This window comes from Strigops habroptila, chromosome 21, assembly GCF_004027225.2.
Source record: "Strigops habroptila isolate Jane chromosome 21, bStrHab1.2.pri, whole genome shotgun sequence".
Classification (NCBI taxonomy): domain Eukaryota; kingdom Metazoa; phylum Chordata; class Aves; order Psittaciformes; family Psittacidae; genus Strigops; species Strigops habroptila.
In genome coordinates, this window is record NC_044297.2 from 1,977,421 (window position 1) to 2,002,246 (window position 24,826).

Below are 24,826 nucleotides of genomic sequence, written 5' to 3' on the forward strand. Positions count from 1 at the left end.
AGCTGAGAGTTGTAGCTCCAGCCAGGTACACCGGGAAGTGCCTTTGATGGAGGGGATGGTCCTTCACTGTCAGGACATGCAACATCTACACTGACCTTGTGGCATGAGAAAACACCTTCCCTGGTGCTCCAGACCTTTCAAAGACACTTCACTCTCCCCTACCAGCAGGAAGGACCTTTGAAAGCATTTAAATATGACAAGATATTTAAATAATCGTAAGAAGTTTGTCCTGGCAACGAGCTGCAGACTGTCAGCCACTGCCTGTGCCCAACAGCGCTTACTCTGCTGGTTTTACAAGCTATTTTATAGCTGTTTCTTCAACAAAGCGCCTTCCACTCTCCAGCATCACTTCAAACAAAGAGAGGAGCCTACTATGCTTTGAGTCTCCATCAGCCCCATACAAAAGCCTTATCTGTGGCTCAGAAGGGGCTTTCTGTGCCAGAATTGGGAAAACCAGAAATGCCTTTCCCTGCCAACATGGAATTCCTCCCTCCAGAGCCAGAGGGGGCTTTGGAAGAACAATCAGAGTTCACTGCGCAGACCCCAGGAAGCACAGTTGCTGTGGAGAGGGGCTGCTCATGGACCTGTGAGCTGGGGCAGGTCCTGCTGACCCCGCTCCAGCCAGAGGCACAAAGCCTGGGAGAGAACAGCCTCAGCACAAACCCCAAAGGAATTGCTGGGAACCAGCCAGGACTCACCATTTTGGCTTCTCCCAGTTGCTGCCGGCACCATCCCGGTCTCCTGCACATCCCTGCTCTGTGGGCAAGCTGATTCCTGTCACCAACTGCTCCAACATCACCCCACAGAGCCTCAAAGCCATTATCTCCTCCCTCCCAGCCTAGACCTGCTCTCAGGTGGGGCCTGTTGATGGCCATCAGGAGCCAGCCCAGGATAGGGGGTGGCTACATCCACATGGCCATTCTATGGAGCAACTTGGCTCCAAAACAGCATCCCTTCCTGTGCCCTGGCACATTATGGTGATGAAGTGTGCCACGGTGGGAGCACAATGTGGTGCCATGAGCTGGGAACAGGCTCATGGAGCCAAGAGGTGTGGGGCTGGCGGCTGGCTGAAGGGCAGACAAACCTGCAGGGTCTCACTATAGGGGTTTTCTCAGGTGTTTTCCTTAAAGGAGTGATGGGTTCTGTGTGCTCTGAAGGATCCAGAGCTACCATCAAGGCTTGGTGGGTTTGCATCATCTCTTCAGAGCCCGGGCTATGCCGAGGTTTAACCTTGCAATTTTTTCCACCTAAACCCCCGAGAAAAGCAACTGTGATTTTCTTTGATAGCCTCCATTTAAAAAGCACATTTAATCCGAGCGGGACCTGCTGCGTCCTGTGGCTTCCCTCTACATCTATGAGATACAAGTTTGGTTTCAATCAACCACAGCAAGCAAAATCCAGGCTGAGCCTAGACCTGAGGAAAGAGCTGGCTCCTGTTTCCCAAGGAAGCTGACAGCCTGGGCTTGCATGCTTTGCTGGGAAAGGGCAGGGAATTGAGGCTGAACTTTTTCGTGCTCCGTTAATCTTCTTTGTAGAATAAGATATTGCAACCATATCATGAGTTAGCAATAGTTAAGCAGAGAAAGGACTCTTTCAAGCGTGAGAGGCAACGTGCTGAGCTCCTTGTAGCTGTTGTTGTGCTCTGTTATAGGTGGTGAGTTAGCTGTGTGAATGAGGAGTTACCCCGCACTTAGAGATGAGGCTCTGGGTGACAGTGAGGAGCAGAGGCTGAGGCTGTGTCACATCCCAGTGGAAACAGCTCCCGTGCCAGGCAGAAGGGCTCTGGGATGCTGGGAAGCACATCACCACGCTGCAGTTCTCCTGCCTCCTGCTTCGTTCCCTTTGCCCAGGCAATGAACCACAGGGAGACCAACACAAATTGGTGTAGTTCTTTAATAGTAACATCAAGGTCAGCAAGAGTAATGACTGAATTTAACAAATGACACATGCAACAAACAGAGGGAGTAGGACATCATTGCACAGCGCTGGCTGAACCCACAAACTGTGATTCCACACCACAGCAGAGGCTTGTTTCTCCTCCTTTGCTGCACCAGCACCACATAAAGGCCATGTCACCAATTGGTTACCCTCAGACCTTGCCAGAAGCCAGGCATTCCTCCCCTTTCCCCGGTGATCCTTCACACACCAAGGAGCAGAGGGTGAATTCAGAGGCCTGCACAGTTCACGTGGGTGAACACATTGAAATGCAGCCAGCAACAATCTGGAGCATTTTAGCCATTAAAAACCATGCTCTGAATCTGTCAAATGCAGCTGCTGAGTCCTTTGAGGCTGCAGGACACCGCCAGGAAGGTTTGCACGAAGGAGAAACAACGCAGTAATCAAAGGGATGTCTCCAGAGCAAATGAAACAAGGGTTTATTTAATGCCATCAGACGTCTGTTTAGGGCTGTCTAGACCAGCCCGTGGAGGAGCATGTGTGAGTAGTGAACAGGGAAGCCCTGGGAGATTGGGAGCAGATGTGGTGCCACTCAGCTCCCTTTGATCTATAGGGAATGTTTACTTAAGAAGTGGCTAGTGAGAACTGATAGCCTGGGTAATGTGTTTCTAGGAAGGTTTTATAGACAGAGAATACATAGGTACCATAGGGCAGTGTATGGCACACCAGCTAGTTCAACCTCGGTTACACAGCATTAATTGTCACTGGAGGCTGATTTAAAGTCAGGACCAAGTTTTCAGTCTTGATCACCTTATGTTTATCTCTAAATTAACCCCTAAATTGATCTTTCGGGACCAGCATAGAAGGAATATGATCTTTAAAAGCACACGCAGTACTTTTGGGAAGCCTTTTTAGCAGCCACATTGAGGTTGATCCTAAATACAAGACCAGGGACCACCAAATGTGCTCCTATCTTGTCTGAGAACATTAGAAAGGATGCACCAAAAGCGGTTCACTGGCAGCAGGTTGGGTGCTCTGCTTTGGTGTCCATGCTCTGGCCATATCCCACCCTGGATCCATGTGGAAAAGCAATGCCAATGGATCAAGGGTGTGTGTAGGCAGGAGCTGTAGTGCTTCAGTTAATGCTATGTAACACAGGTATTCGTCACTACAGGAAATATTTGTACATTGATAAAAAAAAGCAATACAACCGTAAAGAACAAAATACAACAAGCACAGCTTGATACAATAACGTGCCATGAAATGTCATTGGCTTTATAATAATTTACTACAACTTGAACAATGGTCTTTTATCCACACTGGATAGGAAATGCTTCCATCTAACATATGGTAAGCATGCAGTAACAATATGTACAACAAAGAATTTGGAGTTTGGTTTTTCATTGTGAACTGGGTGATGTGAAAATGATGATTTTCCTGGCCTGATCTAGGTTTGATTTTGCTTCTTTAATACTGTAGGGGCTTTTTTCCCTTTAGTTTGGGGAAAATGAAGATTTCTATATACATCTGCAAGAAGTGAGCCTTAGTCATGGACATACACTGCTATGGGGGCTTCCCTCAGCAGTAGGTTTAGATTTATTAGCAAAATGACCCTTAAACCTAATAAAATCTCAATGCCACCCTATTGAAAATCAATTTCCTTCCCAAGCTCTCTTGAAACATGAGGATCTGTTAAGAGAAGTATCTATTGATCCTTATTACACCATTCCCAGTTTTTACCCCTTTCTTTCTGAAACCAAATCAGCTATTGAACTAGATCCCATCCATCACAAGAGGGAGTCCAACCAGACGTGTGTCAGGGTGTTTAAAGCTTCCCACTCCCACCTGCCAAGCACAAAGTTGACTTGTTGAACTACCTATGGCCTGTAGCTGATACATCTGACAATGGCGAGTAGCAGAAGTGTTGGGTTTGCTCCTGATTGGGGCTGCTCTGTGCTGCCTGCAGACAGAACAGTGTTGGGGGTGAAATAAGCAGCCTTTCTGCACAACAGCCAGGCTTGGCTGGAGGTTGTGTCTTCAGATCCATCGTGACGGATGTACATATCCCATCTGATAGATGCCATGACCTAGCGGTGGGGAAGGCTGGTGAATGACTCCGAGTGACTCCGAGTCTCACAGTAAGGGTTCATTCACAAATGTCCTTACCAGAAGGGTCCCAGGTCAAGTCTTCGCTGAGTCTTTTTTGTCTCTTCCCTTTCTTCCTTGAGCATTTTTTTCCCTTTTTTCCTTTTTTTTTTTTTTGCTACAAAAGCTAGAATTCCTATTTCCAACAGCACTGAAGGAAGTACTTGGCAAAGCATTTCTTTGACTGGTACAAAAATATATGCTTATGAGAACCCTTGGACATTCATAGAACTGCAGCTACAAGGTGGGTTACCTCTTAGGACTTTGCAACTTCCAGAGAAAGAGTCATCTTGTGAGAACTGATCCTGACAGTCAACTGGGAGCCAGAGCTCTGGCTCAAGTGCTGAGTGATCTCACCTACTTCTATTTGTCACAAAGGCGGGCGCTCAGAAGGTTTTGCTATAGGAGAACAGCTACGTGTGTGTGCAACGTTGTGGAATATGGTGGGGGTCCCGTGAAGGCGAGGAGAAAGCATGGAGAAATGCAGCCAGTGCATTTCTTGGAAGACTGATTCCCATCTTGCATGTCCGGTGGGTTGAGTTTTGCCTTAGGCAACCGCTGCTACTAGAAGTGATGTTGTTGAGAGCTGACAAGAGGGAGGAAGCACACTGCCTCCCCTTCACTACGAGTTTGGAAGGCATCTGCTACTTATTGAGGAAAGGAAAACAAAATATAACAATCCACGTGGAAACATTTCTAGGGTGAAAGGATGCAATTTACAGGAAAACCAAACGCATCAGTGGTAACCCTTTCACACTGACAGCAACAAGGAGCCCGAGCAGACTGGGTGTAGGGAAATGGATACACCTCTGCTTATATCCAGAAACTTTCCTTTTAAAATGGAAACCAGCATTGAATGACACTGCTGAATGGCAGAGCTGTTAACTCAATAGACATTATTAGTCTAAACTGAATGCAAAGACTCTTCTGCCAACCATACCTTTCCCAGATTCCCTTCCTCAATTGCCAGGCACTCCTCTGTCCCACTGGGAGCACTGAAGGCTGACCTGTTGCCAATTACTCCTTGTCCTCAGGGCATGGGCTCCAAGCCTTGTGCCATTCTGTCTGGTTTATTTTCCATGTAATTTCCTAGTGGCACTCCATTCTCATTCACCTGCACTTCCACATACCAACATACGCAAATCCAGACCTCAGAGACCTATCCCTTCTCTTGTCCAGACCTTCCAAGATGACACCACCTTCCCTTCTCCAATTCGTGGTCCATGGGAACAGTTCTCTTTGGATTTACCAGGTTTCTGTACTTGCAGACCTGCTGTTGTCATCACTTGCTTGGCAGCTGGAATGTAAGTGTGATGTGATCAGATTCCTCTCATACCTTGAGTCTTGTCCCATGACGTTTGTGCAGTGCTCTCCAGGTAGCTAGCTGGGATGTCTGCGCTTGGAAGAGTCTCTTGCAGTTCTTCCCTGGGGAGAATTGCCTTTCTGGAGAGCTTGCTCTAGTTATTCATTCCTTTTTGTTTCCGAAATATCCTGGAATCGCCATGGTAAGGCAAAGGGAAGTGTTGGGGACAAAGAAGGGGGAGAGCCTTGCTGAAATGGAACTGGAGTTACTTGCCTTGTTCCTGCAGTCTCTTGGCTGCTCTTGCTTTGATAGTTTGGTGGCACTGATGCACAGGGGATTTGAACAATAAGAGAGGTCTAAAGGACAAAGACAACCACGAAGTCACCCGTTCCAAACCCAATCCAGCTTCCTCCACCCCCCTCCCGCCCCCCGCCAATGGATGTGGTACAGTACTGCTGAAAAAGCCCCTCGGATGCTTGTGGTAGTGATGGGAACAAGGCTGAACACCCCTTAGACTGCTGGGCGAGGCGGGGGCCGGGATGGAGGGGGGGCCCTGTTGGGTGGTGGGGCTTGGGGAGGTGGGGGGAGTGGGGGGAGCGTGGAGGAGGGAGATGGGGTGTGTGGGGTGGGGGAGCTGGGTGGAGGGGGGGTGTAGATGGGTGCTGGGGGTGGGGGAGTGTAGATGGGTGCTGGGGGTGGTGATGATGGGGGATATGCGTTGTTGAGCGGGTATTTGGGGGGGGCCTCTGTGTTCTTCACTCTGGTGAAGTTGATGCAACGGCCCTAAAAGGAAAGAGAAGAAAGTGGGAAATCAGTTAGTGATGGAGGCAACGGCATCCCAGGTGAGATACCTGCAACCCTGGTATCAGTTGTGCTCCTGGGCACTTCACCTTGTTCATCTCCTTCTCAGAGATGGATGCTGTAAGAGCATGTCCAGTGCCAAGCAACGAAGAGGTTAAACCCCAACCACAGCTCTTGTAGAGGAGGATGAAATCCTCTCGCACAGTTTTCTGACCCAGGATCTCTACAGCACAGAATTGAGTGCTTCAAGTCACACTGAAGCTGCGAAAGCTGACAAGAGCCATTCCTGTTCTTCAGAGCTGGTGTCTGAGCCAGCACGAACCTTGGTCTTAAACATCCAACAGCATGGAACCTGGACTTTGCACCTTCAGAGCCTTCCTCTCCTTCAAACACCTGGTTTTTCGGTCTGATTTCTAACCGTTTACCAGGCAAAAGGGAAGATTTGTTTAACTGAGTTTCTTGCTCCGTTCTTCACTAGGGTGTCTTGATATTCTAGTGCTTGTGGGAAGCCAGTAAACTGCTGTTCTTGCTCTTCGGTGCTAAGCTACGGTTTGTTGTCCATTTTAAAACAAAACCTTTGCCCTCTGAGTTGTTCTTTATTTCCCCTCCTAAGTTCCACCTGCAACAGATCCCACTGTAAATACCTAACTGTCAGGATCAGCACTACTGTATCATGGATTCATTCCTTCAGATATGAAATCATCCCAAAAGGCACTGGAGGAGTTCTGAGCCCATACTTTGGTTTTGGACTCATGAGTGTGAGCTTATTTTCTGTTTTCCTCTTTTCTCTCCCAAAGTAAATGTTTTGCCTGGTGAAAAAGTGCCAAATGGAGCCTGTGCAGGATGGAGTAAATCTGTTTGGGTAACAACATCAGGCGTTTTAATCCTCTGCACGGCTCCGTACCTCCTCCGTGCTGTACCCAGCCCTCTGTGAAGAGGGACCCGAAGTGAACTAAGGGAGATGCTGGTAGAAAGGCAGAAGGGTGCTGGAGAAGGGTTTGTCAGGGATGAGAGGAGCTGACGTGGAAGGGGCTGACACATAGAGTGATACAAACAGCTCCTCTCTGAGAGTTCTGCCAGTTCTAGCATCATGCTCTGTGGATGTGAAGAAACATCTGTCTGAGCTTAGCCCTTCAGCACAGGACAGTGTCTTCCTCGCTGAAGCGATGAGGTATGCAGAGCAGCCCCAGCTGAGTGCAGCCTCCTTCTGCAAGCAAAGGACAGCTAAGGAAAACTGGGATTTCAGAGCTGCACCATGTTGGAAATGAGAGCATCCCCTCAGGGCAGCTGAACCCTCTTGGCATGGCTCAGTCCTGCCTGGCTTTCTGTTAGCAGGAAGAACCTCTGCTTTCAACTCCAGCCCTCCTCGAGGAATCAGACTCCGGGTCAGAGCAGAGACCCATTAAGGGCCAGGAATACACCCGTGGTAATGCCCTCCTTGAGGATTAGTGCTCCTTCAGTTAAGGTTTGTCCTGACAGCAAGACAACTAGAGGGGAAAAGGAGAAGAGGCTCGAGCACTGCTCGTACGCTGTGTGTTAGTATCTGTGCAGTGGGGACACGTTCTCCATCCCTTCCACAGGACAAAATGCCAACACAAAATGAAATGCCAGAGTAGGCAAATCCCTCCACAGCATCCCTGTGCCTGGTGCTGCCCCAAGCTGCATACCAGCTCACAGGCTGAAGAGGCCTGAAATAAAGCATAGAATAATAGAATCCCAGACTGGTTTGGGTTGGAAAGGACCTTAAGATCATTCAGTTCCAAGCCCCTGCCATGGGCAGGGACACCTTCCACTAGAGCAGGTTGCTCCAAGCCCCTGTGTCCAACCTGGCCTTGAGCACTGCCAGGGATGGGGCATTTACCACTCCTTTGGGCAGCCCGTTCCAGTGCCTCACCACCCTCAAAACATAAATACACATCTGCTCCGAGCACCCCTGGTTCTGTTTGTTCTTTGTGATGTCTCTGCTTTAACATCATTTTAGTGCACTTTGCTGTGATTTTAAGTAAACACTGAGGGGCAGACCTGCTGAGTGAGGGGAAGTCTGAACCAAGATTAACCAATTCCACTCAGACCCCCACCTCCAGCAATGTTTTCCTTGTTCTAGCGCCACATCTCCTACAATGCAACTTCAGGCGTTTCAGACTATTACTTGCACTGGTTTTGTTTTTGTTATTTATGTTGAGAATAAACTAAACCCGAGCAGCAGTCCAGGAATCCCAGCCAGAGTACAAAAAGTTGCAATTGTTTTTGTGTGGAGAGATGCTCTGTCTGGATGCTCCAGGAGTGAGGTTATGGTGCTGCTGATCCAAATGGAACGGAGCACCACCCTTAGAGCATTCAAGAGGATGCAGTGAGGCTCTGAAGTATCTGGATTTGGGGCTTGGGGACTAAAAGCCGTCTAGTACTCATGGCGATGCCCAAGGCATGGTCCAAAAGGGTAAGAGAGGACATCCTGTGCATCCTGTGCACTGACTTCTTCTTGATGACAACTGGCTTGAGTGGATCAGCAGTGCCATTGTCATAAACAAGGTGTTAGCAATTCATACCAGTGTATAGCTGCATGGTGTTTACACTAGGGTTTGTAGTCAGCTAGGACCTGGTGAGCCTCTGGTCATGAATGACTGCTTATACCCATGGCTAATGGTAACTCCTTTTCTCCAAAAATAGGGTTGCTTTGAAATTAGAGAGCTCTTTTTCAGCCTCCACGTGGTAACTTTGCTTTAACACGGGCTTTGTGGACAAGGTTTGAACAAGGAGTTGGCCTGGAATCTAAGCAGAAGCTGCTTAGATGCAGACCAGAGGGCCAACAGCACAGGAGAGCAGACGTGAGAGCCAGACCTGACCCAGGGCTAGCACAGCACAGATCTGTGCTCAGCAGATACCTCTTCCCCATTCCCTTGTGCATTACATGGATCCAACTTCAGAGTTCAAACCTTCCTCCCCTTAAACCAGGATGGAGTATGCCTTTTCCTCAGCTCAAGTATGCCATTCCCTATCTCCTCCTACTTTCTTTGCTGCCTTGGTCAGCTGCTCTGTAGTGCTGGCTCCTGAGCTTCTGGGTTTAAAAAGAGGCACTGGAAAAGATATGATCCTTAATGTATGGGTAATGCAAACTTTCCATAAACAACCTCCTGGGTTACCCTGTTGTTATGAGAAAGAAACAAAGAGAAATACAGCAATGAAGAGAAGAGAAAGAGAAAGAGAAAGAAAAAAAGAAAGAGAAAGAGAAGGAGAAAGAGAAAGGGAAAGAAAGAGACAAAAAAGAAATCTAAAAACTAACCTGTGATTTGATACCTTATTCTGAATCAAACAAAAAGCTTTTTGGGAGATACTGGCCAAATGAATAACAGGCAAACATTAAATATATTAAATAAAGTGACAGTTATCACTAGGGTCTGCGAAGAGATGATTTACTAAACTATAGCTACTTTAAAAGCAAAGCACATACATGGGTGTGAGAAACTAATGCTAAATGCTCCAAGCCAAGCCCTCCCTCCCAAGGATCCCGGGTGCTCAAGCTGAACCCAGTCCAGGCATGAAGCTTCCACAAACATCTGTGAGGGTGATGAGTGGGGAGAGGAGGAGGAATACTGATGGAGAGCAGCTCGGAGGAAGGCAGTAACCTGGCACTTTGCCTGTCCACAGCCTGCAAGAGCCAAATGGCACAGACAGCTCCTGCTGCCTCTCCTGTGGCTGCAGAGAAACACTGCGACAGCCAACGTGGTGTGGATGCCCTGCTGTGAAAGTGGTCCTTGCTTAGTGTACTTCACCAAACTTCTCACCAAAAACATGTCCCTTTGTGCCTGGACAAAGGTGCTACTGGGAAAAGACTAGGGTGAGAATCATCAGTATCTTCTTCTCACCAACGTTTTAGCATTTGGGATCAGCACTGGTTGGGTTCCCAGGGGGTTTTGCTGCTCTGAATCCCATCAAGGTAACTCCCCAAATCCCAGGTGGCTTCCATGAGTTTGAAATCTCCCTGTCTGCAAGGCCTGAGCTGGCATGTGCTGCTTTTAAATCACACAAGGGTCTCTGGAGACAGCTATAGGAAACTCTTAAGTGGCTTCTGGGCTTTGTTAGCCACGTCTCTGTGAGATCAGTGTGTGTGGAGTATGCTTGGCCATGCCAGGAAACACCACCTCCTGCAGCAACACACTAGTGATACAGCTACCTCCGTATCCCTTAGTCACCAAACAACTATTCACACTGTCTCATTGTGTGATACAACATCGCTGCAACAAAACCGTTCCCATCTGTGTCTCATTACTAAACACAGAGCTCATAAGCCATTCCCAAGGCATTCCTGCCACCTTGGCGTCTCAATACGTAATAAATTGGAGGCTTGAGCTATTTTATCTCCAAAATATGAGGAAGACTTCCAGTGATAAGATCATCACTCCAACAGGGCTCTAATAACGTGATCTCTCATGGCAGAGGTAGCACTGAAAACTATGGACTTAGCCTTAAAAGAAGGCAAAACCTTGTGGATAGTGCTGCAGAATGATAACATTTGGAGCGAGATGCAGACATTCTGTTGGGTCTCAGTGCAGGATTTGACTCTCTAATTCCCAGGAATAGAACGGTACAAAATGGTGTTTCCTTCTGAAGCCAGAAAGGAGGTGGGATTTGCTCCAAATTTAAAGTGCTAACCACATTATCATACTTAGTGACAAGTAATCTTGCACATGGCCACTGAGCTCCAGTTATATCAGAGGCAGTTTCCTGCAGTGCAGACAAGCATCCTAAAGTCAGAAAAGTAAAAAGAAGCAGACAAACTATCCTAACATTTTTCTATGCCTTTCCATCGTCTGGTCTATTCAGATGTTAAAGCAAGGGGTTGTATTTGTATTTATATGATCCTGTTCTAGTCAAGCAACCCAAAAGGAAACTAAACACCATGAAGTATTGTAACTTTAGCAGAACTTTCACAGAATCTGAAATAAGTAAGAGTTTATTTAGAGTACCAGCTCAGTCATGTTGGCTTATGACTAAAGCTTGCATATACCTATATATATGAATGTGTGTATATATATATATATATACATATATAGATATATAGATATATATACTGTGCATCTGAGGGCTCCACAGTGCAAAGAGTGGTTCTGCCAATTCAACCTCCAGTTGAAATCTTACTCATAAGCTTGCTCATAACTTCTCGTCTGTGCCTGGCTCTTCAAACCTGCCACAACCCAGATACTACCCATTGCTCTGCCAGCCTCTGGTTCTTGATATCTCTAATTACATTCTGCAGGGCTGACCCCGCTGGGGAACCTACTGAAAAGAAAACATAGAGCAAACTCTTCCAAGAAGTGAAACAAGATGATACAGGCTTCAACCTTGCCAAATCTGAGCGTGGGAATGAGCTTAATAGCCTCAACCTTTGGCTCGTGCCAGAGTTTGGGAGCGTGGCTCCTTCAGCGAGGAGCGGGCATTTGCATGTCAGCAAATAGACATGATGACTTTTGCAGGAGCTACTTTTGGCTTATGGACGCTGTGGGATGGGTGTTATTTCCAGGAAGATCTGGTCATTTTTCCCATTGTCTTTCTGGAAAGAGGTAGCTAGTCTTGGAGAAATGCGGAGTGACACATCAAAGACACTGCCTCATGCAGGACTGGGATCCTTCCTCTGGAGGTTGAACAACAAACTGGCCGGGTATGAGGGGAAGAGAAACAACGGAATGAAACAGGTTCTTTTGGCAGCAATAACTGGAACAATTAATGAGGGGCAGGGGTAAACATCCCTCTGGAGAGGAAGAAAGAGCCGGTGGGATCGAGCAGCCTGCAGACATCAGTGATCGGGAGGGGATCGCTCTGGGTGCAATTTGTCTTTGGGCAAAGACAAGGGCACGCTGCAGGACACAACTCATAGAATCATAGAATCCCAGACTGGTTTGGTTGGAAAGGACCTTAAAGCTCATTGTCCTGGGTTTAGCTCTGGTTTTACAGCAAGGAGCAGTCTGCTTTGTAGTAATCCAGCAGGCTGACGAGCAGATCATTGGGCTTTTGGCTTTGGAGCTGTTAGTTCCAGGAAAAAGAGCTAATGTTTAGGTTAACTTTTCCATGGCTATTAATGGAAAACCACACTGCACCAGGATGTGTGGAAAGGTTGCAACTTGGGTCTCAAGCACTGCAGCCTATCAACAGGAATCCCAGAATCCCAGAACCATTCATGTTGGAAGGACCCTCTGGAGATCATCCAGTCCAACACCATGCCAAGGCAGGGCCACCCAAAGCAGGTCACACAGGAATGTGCCCATGGTGTGTTTGGGATGTCTCCAGAGAGGGAGACTCCACAACCCCCCTGGGCAGCCTGTTCCAGGGCTCTGACACCCTCAGTGTAAAGAAGTTCTTCCTCATGTTGAGGTGAAACTTGTGTTTCAGTTTATGGCCATTGCTCCTCGTCCTGTTGCTGGGCACCACTGGAAAGAGTCTGTTCCCATCCTCCTGGCACCAACCTTTGAGATACTGATCTGCATTGATGAGATCCCCTCTCAGTCTGCTCTTCTCCAGACTAACCAAGCCCAGCTCCCGCAATCTCTCCTCGTAGGAGAGATGCTCTTATCTTGTAGCTTAGACTGAAATACGGGTTAAACAACAGCTCCTTACTAGTGCCTGTGTGGTTTTGAGTCTGCAGAAAGAAGGATTATCAAGCAAGTAGCAACATAGCAATGTGTAGTTGTGTGTGGGGTGACTTGGGAGTCAACACAACTGGTTTTACTCCCAGGTCTGAGAAGGGAATGTGGTCTAGTGTTTAAAGAAGGGGAATTTGAAACTGTACCTCCTGGTTTCTGATCTTTGTTTCAGGAGGAGGTTTCTATTCATGATGCTGTGGAACAGTGTGCTGTGAAATCAGACACTTACTTTGGAGCTGAATTTCCTTATCTATAAAATAGACTCCTTATTCAAAATAAAAGAGGACCCAGGGGACTTTCCAGGGTGACAGATTTTGCCCCTGTGCTTTGTGCTGTTCACAGTTGATCAGTAATACCTAGTAATGCCACAGTAATACCCAGCTTTCCCCATGTTACCATCCATTTTGGCTACTCTACAGTGCAACAGATTTCATGACTTCAGTGATCTCACTGGAGGTTTGTGTGACAGAATTTGCTCCTCGGTATCCAACTATGAACAAAGAATTACAGCTTTGGGGATGTTTTCATGTCTTCCCTGGGAGGGTGCTGAGGCGCTGGCACAGGGTGCCCAGAGAGGCTGTGGCTGCCCCATCCCTGGCAGTGTTCAAGGCCAGGTTGGACACAGGGGCTTGGAGCAACCTGCTCTAGTGGAAGGTGTCCCTGCCCATGGCAGGGGGTTGGAACTGGATGAGCTTTAAGGTCCTTTCCAACCCAAACCCATCTGATTCTATGTAATAACTGACTGGCTGGATACAGGGTTAGATGTTTCTAGACCTCTTCAAGGAGATCAGCCAGAGAGGATGCCTGTCCACAGCATGACAGCAACTTGAGCCAAAGCGTTCCCACTACAGCTCCATGAAAGCTACAACTTTCGATAGCAGTCACAGATCCCGATCAACATGTTGTGACATCTGCACCCACTGGCCACATGCCCGGCTGCATTTGCAAGAACAAACCTTGACATAAACATTGGCCTGGTTTGCTGAAGGCTTTTAAACATGCCTCTTTTCTCCCAAAGCAGAAGGAAAGGAGAGGGATGTTCAGGCCCTGTTTTGAGGGGCACCAGAGAGGCTGAAATGCACTAAAAGGCTGTGAAACTCCTTTTCTTTGGAGTCAAACCTGGCAGTGGCCTGAGGTTACCAACACGCACAGATGGTTCCAATAAGGGGAGGAAGTCAGAGTCACATGGGATTCCTGTGGTCTTCTCACATTCCCAGGAGCCTAGGTTTGCATTCTTGTCAGCATTAATGGGGTTATTTTTACATTTGAACCATCATCACATAGGGGTGATGTAAAAATATATCTATTTTTTGGAACACCTTATCATTTAAGAATGGACTAAGGGAATGACTAAGCCCAGGAGCCAAATAATTAATGTCTCTTCAAAGTTTCAATTGCGTTTCCTTGATAAACATTGTTGTGTCAGGAATTGATGAGATTATTCAAATGTGTTCCAAGCTCAGACTTGGCCAGGAGCTCTCAATCTGGGAGCAAATGATGTTGTCATGGTTATTGCATTGCAATAATTGTATTTTCATCTTGTGTTTGTCTAGGGAAACATAGGTATAGGTGGGTATAAATATGAAGAAGTAGAAAAAAATAATGTGTAAAGATGTAGCCTACCTAAAGTAATGAATCATAGAATCCCAGCCTGGGTTGGGTTGAAGGGACCTTAAAGCTCATCCAGCTCCAACCCCCTGCCCCGGGCAGGGACACCTTCCACTAGAGCAGGTTGCTCCAAGCCCCTGTGTCCAACCTGGCCTTGAACACTGCCAGGGATGGGGCAGCCACAGCTTCTCTGGGCACCCTGTGCCAGCGCCTCAGCACCCTCACAGGGAAGAGCTTCTGCCTCAGAGCTCATCTCAATCTCCCCTCTGGCAGGTTAAAGCCATTCCCCTTGGCCTGTCCCTACAGGCCCTTGTCCAAAGCCCCTCTCCAGGTTTCCTGGAGCCCCTTTAGGCACTGGAGCTGCTCTAAGGTCTCCCCTTCAGGAGCCTTCTCTTCTCCAGGCTGCCCCAGCCCAGCTCTCTCAGCCTGGCTCCAGAGCAGAGCTGCTCCAGCCCTCGCAGCAGCTCCATGGCCTCCTCTGGCCTCGCTCCAACAGCTTTATACTGTATTTCTTTTCCTATATTTCTATATCTGTACCTTTTGCAGTGAAGAAACAGCCCTAGTACAAGGCATCTCAACCTTGGTTAAAGGTTTCAGGGCAAGAACAGACAAGAGGCGAAGAGATTGTTTGAGGTCACAGAGAAGAGTAAGACTGGAATCTAAGCTTCAATACCCACATTATCCACTGCAATGTACATAAATCGCAAACTTATTAGTCACTGGCCTTGAACCAATGTCCTGTTACAGACTAAAGTGGACTTCAGGACATCTTTCTTGACAATGTGGATGGTACCTGGCAGACTGCGTGCGCTCCAGCAGATAAACAGCAACAATTAGTCAAGCCAGTGGTTGAAGCTGGATCCATGTTCCAAGTGATCCTTCTGAACAGCTCAGCTCATGTGCTGGCAGGGGATAAAGTAACTGATTATAGCAAGGGATTACTTATATATGAAAATGATGTAACCCTGGGACTAAGTCCAACTCCTTTGCAGGCTCCAAAGCAAACAGAGATGCCTTTCAGTGATTGTTCATCTGGCTTCGCTTGTGTATGTTGACCAGTGAGTGAATTAAGGTGCCCATTCGACGCCATCAAGAGTCTGAAATGTACTTCCTTCTTTTCTTCAGGAAAGAGAAGGAAGGAGGTACAAATTGCTTCTGAAACAGCTCCTCCTTGTAGCTTTTAGGAATATCACATGGTCAAAGACCCCGTCTATAAATTTCAGGGTCTGAATATTTGATCCAGCCAGAGAATGCACCATGTGGTGGCTTCTTAAGCAGATGGCTCCTTTTGAGCCTGCTGGTTCCTGTAAGATGCTTTGCTGGTCCCTGCTTCTCTCATTCCCAGGGCACATCCATGCTGTAAGGACTGCTCCAGCTGGCAGTCTATGTGTAGCTGGCAGTGTGGGCATGGTAGCGTGCTGCTGAGTAACTCTGAAGTGTTTATTCAGCTTGCGTTGTGAAGTCTACACTGGGTGGCTACGCACGGTAGTGTTAAGACTGAGCTTGTTGGTCTGAACCTCCTCGGGCTGGCTGTCAGGGAGAGGGGCACCCTCCACTGCCTCCATCCCTGCAGAGGATCCGGATGGGAGCACACACTGCAGCTCCCTGGGGAAGGATGGCACTGGGATGCAGTTAGGCAGGCAGGAAAAAGCTGCCTTGTGCATCAATACCTCAAAGCCCTGCATCCAACTGCCTAAAGCTTCCCATCTTCTGCAGTTGGCAAGGCTGGGCTCACACCAGTGCATCAGAGCTGAAGTTTTGACCTCCACTTTAAAGCCACATCACTGGCTTGGGGTTGTCCATACCAGCTCTGATGGGCCCCTTTGCTGGCAAGCTGGGCAGAGCACTGCTTTACCTTTGCTTCCCAGTAGAACAGGATCAAACTCAAACTTGCCAATGGACAGCTATGAAAGCCTGCAGCATTGCCACTGAAGATTTTGCAACCTGGTGAGGATCAAGCCTGTCCTTGCTATGTCCCTGGTCCAAAGGAGCTATTAGGAATCACATGGAGAAGCCACAGGAATTTATAGCTGAGCTCACCACTGCCAAAACAGCTCTTACAGCTCTATCCTGCTGGCAAACCCTACACCAGGAACACAGGGCTGCGGAGCATCTCAGTGTCTATGTGTGAATGTGCAGGGCTGCCTGGGTGTGAATGTCCTCTGCACTGCTGTCCTTCAGCATCTCCTCCACTAGGAACAACTAAATCCAGGCCAGATGGCCTCATTCTGCATGCCAGGTCAAGGAGGTGCTGCGCCATATCTCGGAGCACAGACACCTTCCTCACACTAGGTGTCAGACATAGCAGGTGTTTGGTGGTAGTCCTAGAATCCCAGCCTGGTTTGTGTTGGGACCTTAAAGCTCACCCAGTTCCAACCCCTGCCACGGGCAGGGACACCTTCCACTAGAGCAGGTTGCTCCAAGCCCCTGTGTCCAACCTGGCCTTGAACACTGCCAGGGATGGGGCAGCCACAGCTTCTCTGGGCACCCTGTGCCAGCGCCTCAGCACCCTCACAGGGAACAACTCACAAGTGTCCTACAGACACAGGGTTCGTTCTGGAAAAGATTTCCTATGGAACTGCCCCTTTTCCTTGGTATTCTCCCTTGCAAGGGAAGGAAACGGTCCACCCTTCCTCAGCCTTCCTGCGCTGCAGGCACTGACCCGCAGCCAGCACTGGTAGGTGCATCCATGCTGCCATCCCGACCAGTTCAGCGCTGACCTCCCCACTGGATTTCCACTCCCACCAAAGCACTAATGTGTTTTATCAGATAATATTTGATGTTTGCTCACTTGGGAGAAGCCACCAGCCTTGAAGGAGCCTGAATTATGCAGCCTTTGTAGCCTAGGGTTTGGACATGTATTTACAATCCTCTTTGAAGAACAGTGACACAGAGAAGGATGGAGGGAGCCTGGCAGGGATCAGGGATCAAACAGGGCTTGGAGTTTCTCTGTATTTTGTGAGGTGCAGATTTTACAACTCTTTTTTGCAACTTTATGCTTTTCTTTTTGTCTGATTTGGCTCCCAAGTCACAGTTGTAACTTGTGGTAACTCAGTTAACAGCAATATTGCCTCGTCCCTTCCCTTTAGAGGCACAGAAGCTCTAAATGTCACAAAGCCAACCTGCCTGGTGCCCAGCTCCAGTAAAATCACTTTGTGTCTGCAAAGGAGAAAGTGAGGTTGGACAGGTTAAATCTAGCACCCAAATCATGAGGAATGTCTATAGCAAGATGGGAGATGGCTCAGAAATCGCAAAGCTGAACCCAGTGCTTGGAAGCCAGATTCTTTTTTAGGTTTGAAGTAGGGAAACAAAACCCCCTCATTTTTGCTGAAAAGGGGAGGGAAAAGCCCTGCCTAATCCTGCCCCTTCAGCTGTGTAAACTAATGAAAGTCATGTTCATGCTTTACTCATATTGGTTTTGCCTCTGCTGTTGGGGTGACATCACCTGGTAGTTCTGCCACTACTGGAAAGGAATGAACATAAACTGCTCACTTCAAGCCTGGAAGTGATTTAAACCAACAAGAGGGTCACACGTGGTTGGTCAAAGACAAACACTCAGGCCCAGAGTTTTGTTTACATGAAGGCAAACCCATGTTGTAAGAGCTGCCTGCCCTCATAGTAAGTCTGAGCAGCACTTCCTATCTACACAGGAGGGTGCCCCAGCATTTCAAGCTGCCAGGAGCTGGCTGGACAGAAAGACGGATTGTAGCAGCTATAAACCTGGGTGCACTTGCAGCCAGCTTCTCTTTCACATGGAATGAGGCTTGCACGCAAGTCAGAGATCCTTTATAGCACAACGGGATCATAAAGAGAATGATTTACCCTGAGGCTGGATCATATAACACCTGTAGGGGCTAATTCTACTATTGCTTATGCTGCAGGACACAGAACCACATGTCTAAGAAAGAGGTGCATTACCAATAAGGGATGGAGCCTGCTGTCAGTGGCTCTAGTCATAGAATCATGGAATGGTTTGGGCTGGAAGAGACCTTAAAGCTCATCCAGTTCCAACCCCCTGCCCCAGGCAGGAACACCTTCCACTAGAGCAGGTTGCTCCAAGCCCCGTCCAACCTGACCTAATACATTATGAAATTGCTGTTCACTCTATCAGCTTCAGTTGAACTGCTCTGGATTTTCCTCAGCATAAGGGGAAGTAGCATCTTTCATGTGAATAATCTTATCTCGTCAAGTCAAAACAGTTATTGACAGAACAGGCATTCTTCAATCCCATATTCCTTGGGGAATTGCCAGGCAGTAGCAATCTGTGCTATGAGCTTCTCTCCCAGACACTCCATCACTCCATCACTGTCACACTCAGCAAAGACATTTTAGCAAATCTCCTCTCTGAAGGAATAGTAATATTAAATAATAAATAAAATATTAAACCTTTTTATTCACATGAGTTTTCAATGGAAAACCTTCCAGGGAGCCAAATGTTACAGACCTATGATTCTCCACCAAAAAATGACATTGCTGTTTCATCTATGATTCTATATGCAGTTGAGTTTTTTGAAGCCTTCCCAATGCTACACAGTCCCTTATGCTTTAGGCCAAATATATTCCTGAAGCATCTCCAAGCTCCTTTGTTGAGTGTGGACAGAGGCTCAGGGAGATGCTGAATCTCCATCCTTAGAGATATTAAAAACTGGGGATTGGGAACAGCTCTGGGATACTGGGTGTAGCCATCTAAAGTGCAGGGAATTAGGGGACGTCTTACGGCTACCAGAGGGATTTCAAGTCACCCGCACTGCGTGCCTTGAACATACAATCCCTGCGTGTCTGCTGATGCTCAGAGCTGCACACAACACATGAGTCACTTCAGTTGGTCACTTCAGTTCTCAGCTACGTGTCTGCAGAGATAGCAGTAACTGTCCTGATATTGATTAGGAAGCATCCTGATGTTTAATCCCTCTGAAAAGGAGATTCATACCTTGGAGATGAGCTGTAGCCCTCTAGTGTCCTGCTGTCATAGACAGCATCATTCCTGTAAGGTGACATTAGTCTCTTTTCTTCAATGGCTTCTGTTTCCACCCATAATTAGCACCCATGAATGGATAGAAATTTGCACGAAGCCAGTTTTTACTAGAAATAGACGGGAATACTTCCTCCCTCTCACACAACAAACCTCATTCTGCAAACTTTGCTTTGTGAAAGTGCCCAGAAAGTTTAAATTTACGTAGCATTCATGTATGTTGAGAGTTTTATTTCAGAATGTAAGAGTTTAATCAGTAAAGATAAGCAGAAATATTGCCTACTATTCATTAGAAGTCTGTAATTACCTGAAAGCAGCTGTGTTATCTAAGCAAGACTGGCCTGGGCTCGCCGATGGGTAGTTCTGGGCAGTTTCATACTTGACACTGCATCAAGTTGCATGAAATGCACTTGCAAACAATGCTGACAATTGTTGTTTCTAAGCTGCCAGGAGCCCCTGCCTCCCATTCCACATGTCATGCCAAGCAGAAACTCCAGCAGTTGTGTTTTCCCTAGCAGGAACAGGGATGTTTGAGGCACGGTACCTTGTCTCCTGGCTGTGGGCGCATCACAGACACACGGTCATAACCCTTCCGCAGCAAGACCCAGAGAGCATCCAGCTTCCCCTGCAATCCAAAGGAACACAGTGTTATCTTCTGAGCAAGAACAAGTGCAAGGGCAAAGTGCAGTGCGGGGACAACACAGCTTTAGACCTACATGCTTGATACTTAATAATTTCCTGTGCTTCTACAAGATGCTGGAGTCAGCGCTTTCCCTCGCAGGAACCTGCTCTGAACTTGCTGCAAGTGCAAAGGAAGAGGCTTCAGGGGAGCAATAAGCAGGAATGTCTGGCAGCCAACAGTATCCATGTGTCTTTATGTATTCTGAAAACCTCCAAAGGTAATAGATAAGTTGACACCTCCTAGGCTGAGAGAGACTCTAACACCTACTCAGCTCCTGATGTCATTGTGAACAAAATGCTAAATCAATGCAGAGAGCATCCGGTGATCTTACACGCTGTGTTTCTGATCTGTCCTGCCTCCAGCTCCAGGCAACCCCTGGGATGGATTAGAGCTAATTCTGATTTATGTCTCAGTGTCAGTTGCTCCAGAGATGCCACCCTTGATACGCCACAATGGTTCTCACAAGCTGAATGAGGCTGGAGCAGCTCTGCTCTGGAGCCAGGCTGAGACAACTGGGCTGGGTCAGCCTGAAGAAGAGAAGGCTCCTGAAGGGGAGACCTTAGAGCAGCTCCAGTGCCTAAAGGGGCTCCAGGAAACCTGGAGAGGGGCTTTGGACAAAGGCCTGTAGGGACAGGCCAAGGGGAATGGCTTTAACCTGCCAGAGGGGAGATTGAGATGAGCTCTGAGGCAGAAGCTCTTCCCTGTGAGGGTGCTGAGGCGCTGGCACAGGGTGCCCAGAGCAGCTGTGGCTGCCCCATCCCTGGCAGTGTTCAAGGCCAGGTTGGACACAGGGGCTTGGAGCAACCTGCTCTAGTGGAAGGTGCCCCTGTCCATGGCAGGGGGTTAGAACTGGATGAGCTTTAAGGTCCCTTCCAACCCAAACCACTCTGTGGTTCTATGATTCTATATGGTTACTTGAATGATTCCTGGGTCATTTAGTTCAACAATGTGAGCTGAAGTCTTGCATTCGATAGAAAATGTACATGGGCATGTAGTGATGGGACAAGGGGGAATGGCTTTAAACTGGCAAAGGGGTGATTTAGATTGATAAGATCCTTCTGAGACCCTGATTCTCTGGTATCTAATTAAAGACTCAATGCGCTCAGTGTGCGCTCTTCCTCTCATGGGGACAGAGTCTTTCTCTTCCCTTTTCAAGAATCCATTAGGAGTGTAATCCTCTTTGGGACCTGTATTCCTCAACCAGTGCGTTGAGCCAATGGTTCAAAGCTTCTTTGGGATTTGGAGGGATACATGGGTGGAGACGGACAGACACACAGAATGACTACGTAGATGTATTTCCATAGGATACTGGGGAAAAGACTTCCCAAGGTGAGAGCCAGGAAAGTGTTATTCTCAAAAGAAGCAGCAAGAAACTTCTCTGTCAGCCCCTTCTTGGACAGCACAACCTCTCAGACCTGAGGGAAGCCATCCCTGTCCATCCCAATCCATCTTTCTCCCTACATCAGAGCTAGTTCAAGCTCTTGATCTCCTGTCACCTCTGACAACTTAAGAACTAAATACCTTTTTCTTCCATTTCTCCTTTAGGAAAACAGAGGGAAAATTACAACTTTCCATGGAACAAAAAAGTCCTTTTTTACTCTGCAGTCCTATTTTCCAAGAGCCTACCAAGATTTCTTGGGAAAAGCTCCATCTTTGGGAGTCTGAATGGAGCTTCAGGGTCTGTCTGGGACATCTGGGTGGAAGAGAGGGAGAGCGCATCATGGAAAGGATGATATTGGCTGAAGCAATGAGAATGGCAATGCATTCACTTGGAAATACAAACACCTCTGTGCTCTGGTGCATGGGCTGTGTCCCTGTTTAGGAACTCCTTTCCAATTGGTCACTTGGAGGAAAAAAAGTCTGGAGGCAAATAAAGCTTTGAGTCCTACTCAAGACTTGTCTTGAGTCCTACTTAAGACTTGTCATCCTGCTAGGGTTGTTTGCACTGACTTTGCAGACTGTTGAAATGATATTTTTAAAGCAGGATCATCCAGTTGGCACCGTGCTAAGAAGTAACAGCAGCAAATCAGAATAATACCAGTAATAACAACCACAATCTGTTCAGTGTCAGCAGCCACACTACGGAGCAAATAAATCTGTGGAGCATTTCAAACAGCAATCTCCCCATTCTCAGCTCTCTACCTACGTTATAGATGTAACTCTGGGAAGGGTAACAAAGAGAGGGAGGAAAAACTCCGTCAGATAAGCTGGCATAAGGCAGAATGCTCTAAGTAAAGGCTGGTACTTATGCTGCATGGGGAAAAGGAGGCCTGTTGGCCAGCAAGGTAAGTGGCCCCAAAATGTGAATTTCCTGGCTCTTTGTCAGACCCAAGCTATACTGGTTCCCTGCTCCTGAGATCTAATTCTCTGCCTTCCTCTTTACCAAGGATTTTAAGTAGCTTGTTACATGTGTATTTATCTCCCTTCCAAAGAGGTGTTTCAACCAGTTCAGTGGAATGCGTGGAAATTTAACATCTGCTTCTACCAGTGCACTTGGAGCATGGGGATGAGGGAGAATCTAAGCTGAGTATCAGGAGGCGTTTCCTATGGGTGAGGTCAGGTAGTCTGTGAAATGTTCCCTCCTGAGGAGTGGTGGGAGCCTCTGTGTTATTTTAAGCCCCAGAGTGGAAAAAGCCATACACACAGAATGGATTCGAGCTCACTGTCCTGCCTTGGCTGAGAGTGCAGACCCAGGGACCCAACAGGCCCCCCCACCTCCCTCTGCCTGATGACTGCTGAGCTTCCCTGCATAACACAATGCAAGTTCCTCTCCATGTGCTCACATCTTCAGGACAAGAGCTTCTGCCAGGAGTGCTGATGGACTTTACTGATTCCTTACTGAGAGGAACTGCAGGACCCCTGCTTCATAGGAATGATCTCTGGATCTGATGAGTCCTCATGACTGCACGTGGGGAAAGTGTTGGATACTTTATCCCATCCACTGTCTTTTGGCTGCAGTTCAATAGGGGGTGTGGTGGCAATTAATAACTAGGTACATTCTTGTGCACAGCCAGAGTCAGGCTACTAAATACTGCCCAGATGTGGAACACTGCAGAGTTACGGGAGTATTTGGATATGGGCTCTTGGACTGAAACTGCATGCAATCTGATTGGGAGATCAGAGATATTTCTAAAGGAATTGAAAATATCACCCATGGGATACTCCTGATATTTGTAGGCCCCCTTATAACTGAATTCTTGGTGTTACAAAGCCAAAGCTGTTCCTAGGCAGAGGCAGAACTGAACTTGAACCCTACATGCATTGAATCTTTTCTCCAAGCCTCTCTTGAATGTCAGGGAATTTCCATATGGGAGACAGATCTGCAATGAACTTGTCTCCTCTGTTCAGAGCTGATTTCCTACCATGCAGAATAAACTCTGCAAACGAACCCTCCTGAAGCTGCAATCCAACAGCATGAACTGATGAAGGAAGAGGGGAGAAACTCAGCACTATCTTCTATGGGAAAGGAGCCAACTCTCAGCTAATGATCTCAGGTAGTTGCACCCACATGGATTGCAGCTGCCTGAGCAGGGCTCTTTGTGCCAAAATCTGTGTTTCTGTCAGCTTGTTGGTGGCTGAGGTATAGCTTTGTGTGCTGTGAGCCCTTCTGACTGCAACACGCAACAGGCACTGAGCTGTGTCTCTCAGCTCCATGAGGTCATTTCCATGAGCACAGAGTAGGAGTGAAAATCTCCCAGATGGGACAAGTGTGTGTTACAAATACTTCACACCGATGCAAAACGGGAAGGAGATGCCTTTAGGAACAAGGGAGCAGCTATATGGGATGGTGCTTAGTGCGTTCCCACTCCAAACTGCAAACATTGACTCTCTAACCTGTCCCACTGTGGGAATGAATAACCTCCATGAACACATGCTGAAGTCATTATAACACGACTGAGATGACTTGTTGGTCAGCTCTGTTTATTAGATGATAATCTTTAAGGGGGAAAAGAGAAAAGGCACTGGACCAGGTTCTCAGAGGCTCACATTTCCGTATCCTCCGGAAACCACTCTTCCTCCCCTGTGCATCCTTGCCATTCCCTTTGCTGGATTTGAACCAGCTGCAAGATCAATGACTGAGGAGAGCCAAAACGTGTGACTTACTTACCCAAATTCCTATGGGCAGTGCTTGGAGCTGACCAGTAACCAGATACAACACAGGGAAACCTGGGTGTACTGCAGGGTAGCCTACCTGCACTGCAATAATCTGGCTAACAGAATGTGTCTGACCAGAGAGGCTGCTGCTGGGGAGGAAGAACACAGGAGAATAAACCTTCTCTTTCCCAGCAGTGAGGCACTTTCTCACTCCCCAGCATAAGGTTCAAGGTGAGCTCTACACACCAAAAATTTTACTACGTATGTTACACCCTTTTTGCAGACTACTCGCAGATTAATTGCCTGGAGAGGGTTTCTAAGACCCTAACCAGAATCTCCACTTCTAAATGAGATCCGAGCTCCAGTGGTGTGTTTTGCACTTGGATATGAATTCATATTATCACAGACTGGTTTGGGTTGGAAAGGACCTTAAGATCATCCAGTTCCAACCCCTGCCACAGGCAGGGACACCTTCCACTAGAGCCGGTTACTCCAAGCCCCTGTGTCCAACCTGGCCTTGAACACTGCCAGGGATGGGGCAGCCACAGCTTCTCTGGGCACCCTGTGCCAGCGCCTCAGCACCCTCACAGGGAAGAGCTTCTGCCTAAGATCTTGTACAGGTTTGTGGCCAGTTCTACATCTTAGCCTTAAAACACTTAAGACTGTACTGCATAGAAACATCCTGTGAT

The 24,826-nt window shown here is 47.6% G+C and overlaps 1 protein-coding gene across 1 annotated transcript in view; it reads right to left on the minus strand.

Annotated features, from left to right (window-relative positions):
• Positions 1 to 1,875: 1,875 nt before the first annotated feature.
• ANTXR1 (ANTXR cell adhesion molecule 1) overlaps positions 1,876 to 24,826 on the minus strand; it is an 81,869-nt gene continuing 58,918 nt past the window's right edge. Inside the window, exons 17-18 of the mRNA XM_030509895.1 lie at positions 19,905 to 19,985; positions 1,876 to 6,127 (exon numbers count right to left, since the gene is read on the minus strand). Of these exons, the coding sequence (XP_030365755.1) occupies positions 5,855 to 6,127; positions 19,905 to 19,985 (354 nt within the window). The 3' untranslated portion in view covers positions 1,876 to 5,854. The remainder of the gene's footprint in view (positions 6,128 to 19,904; positions 19,986 to 24,826) is intronic.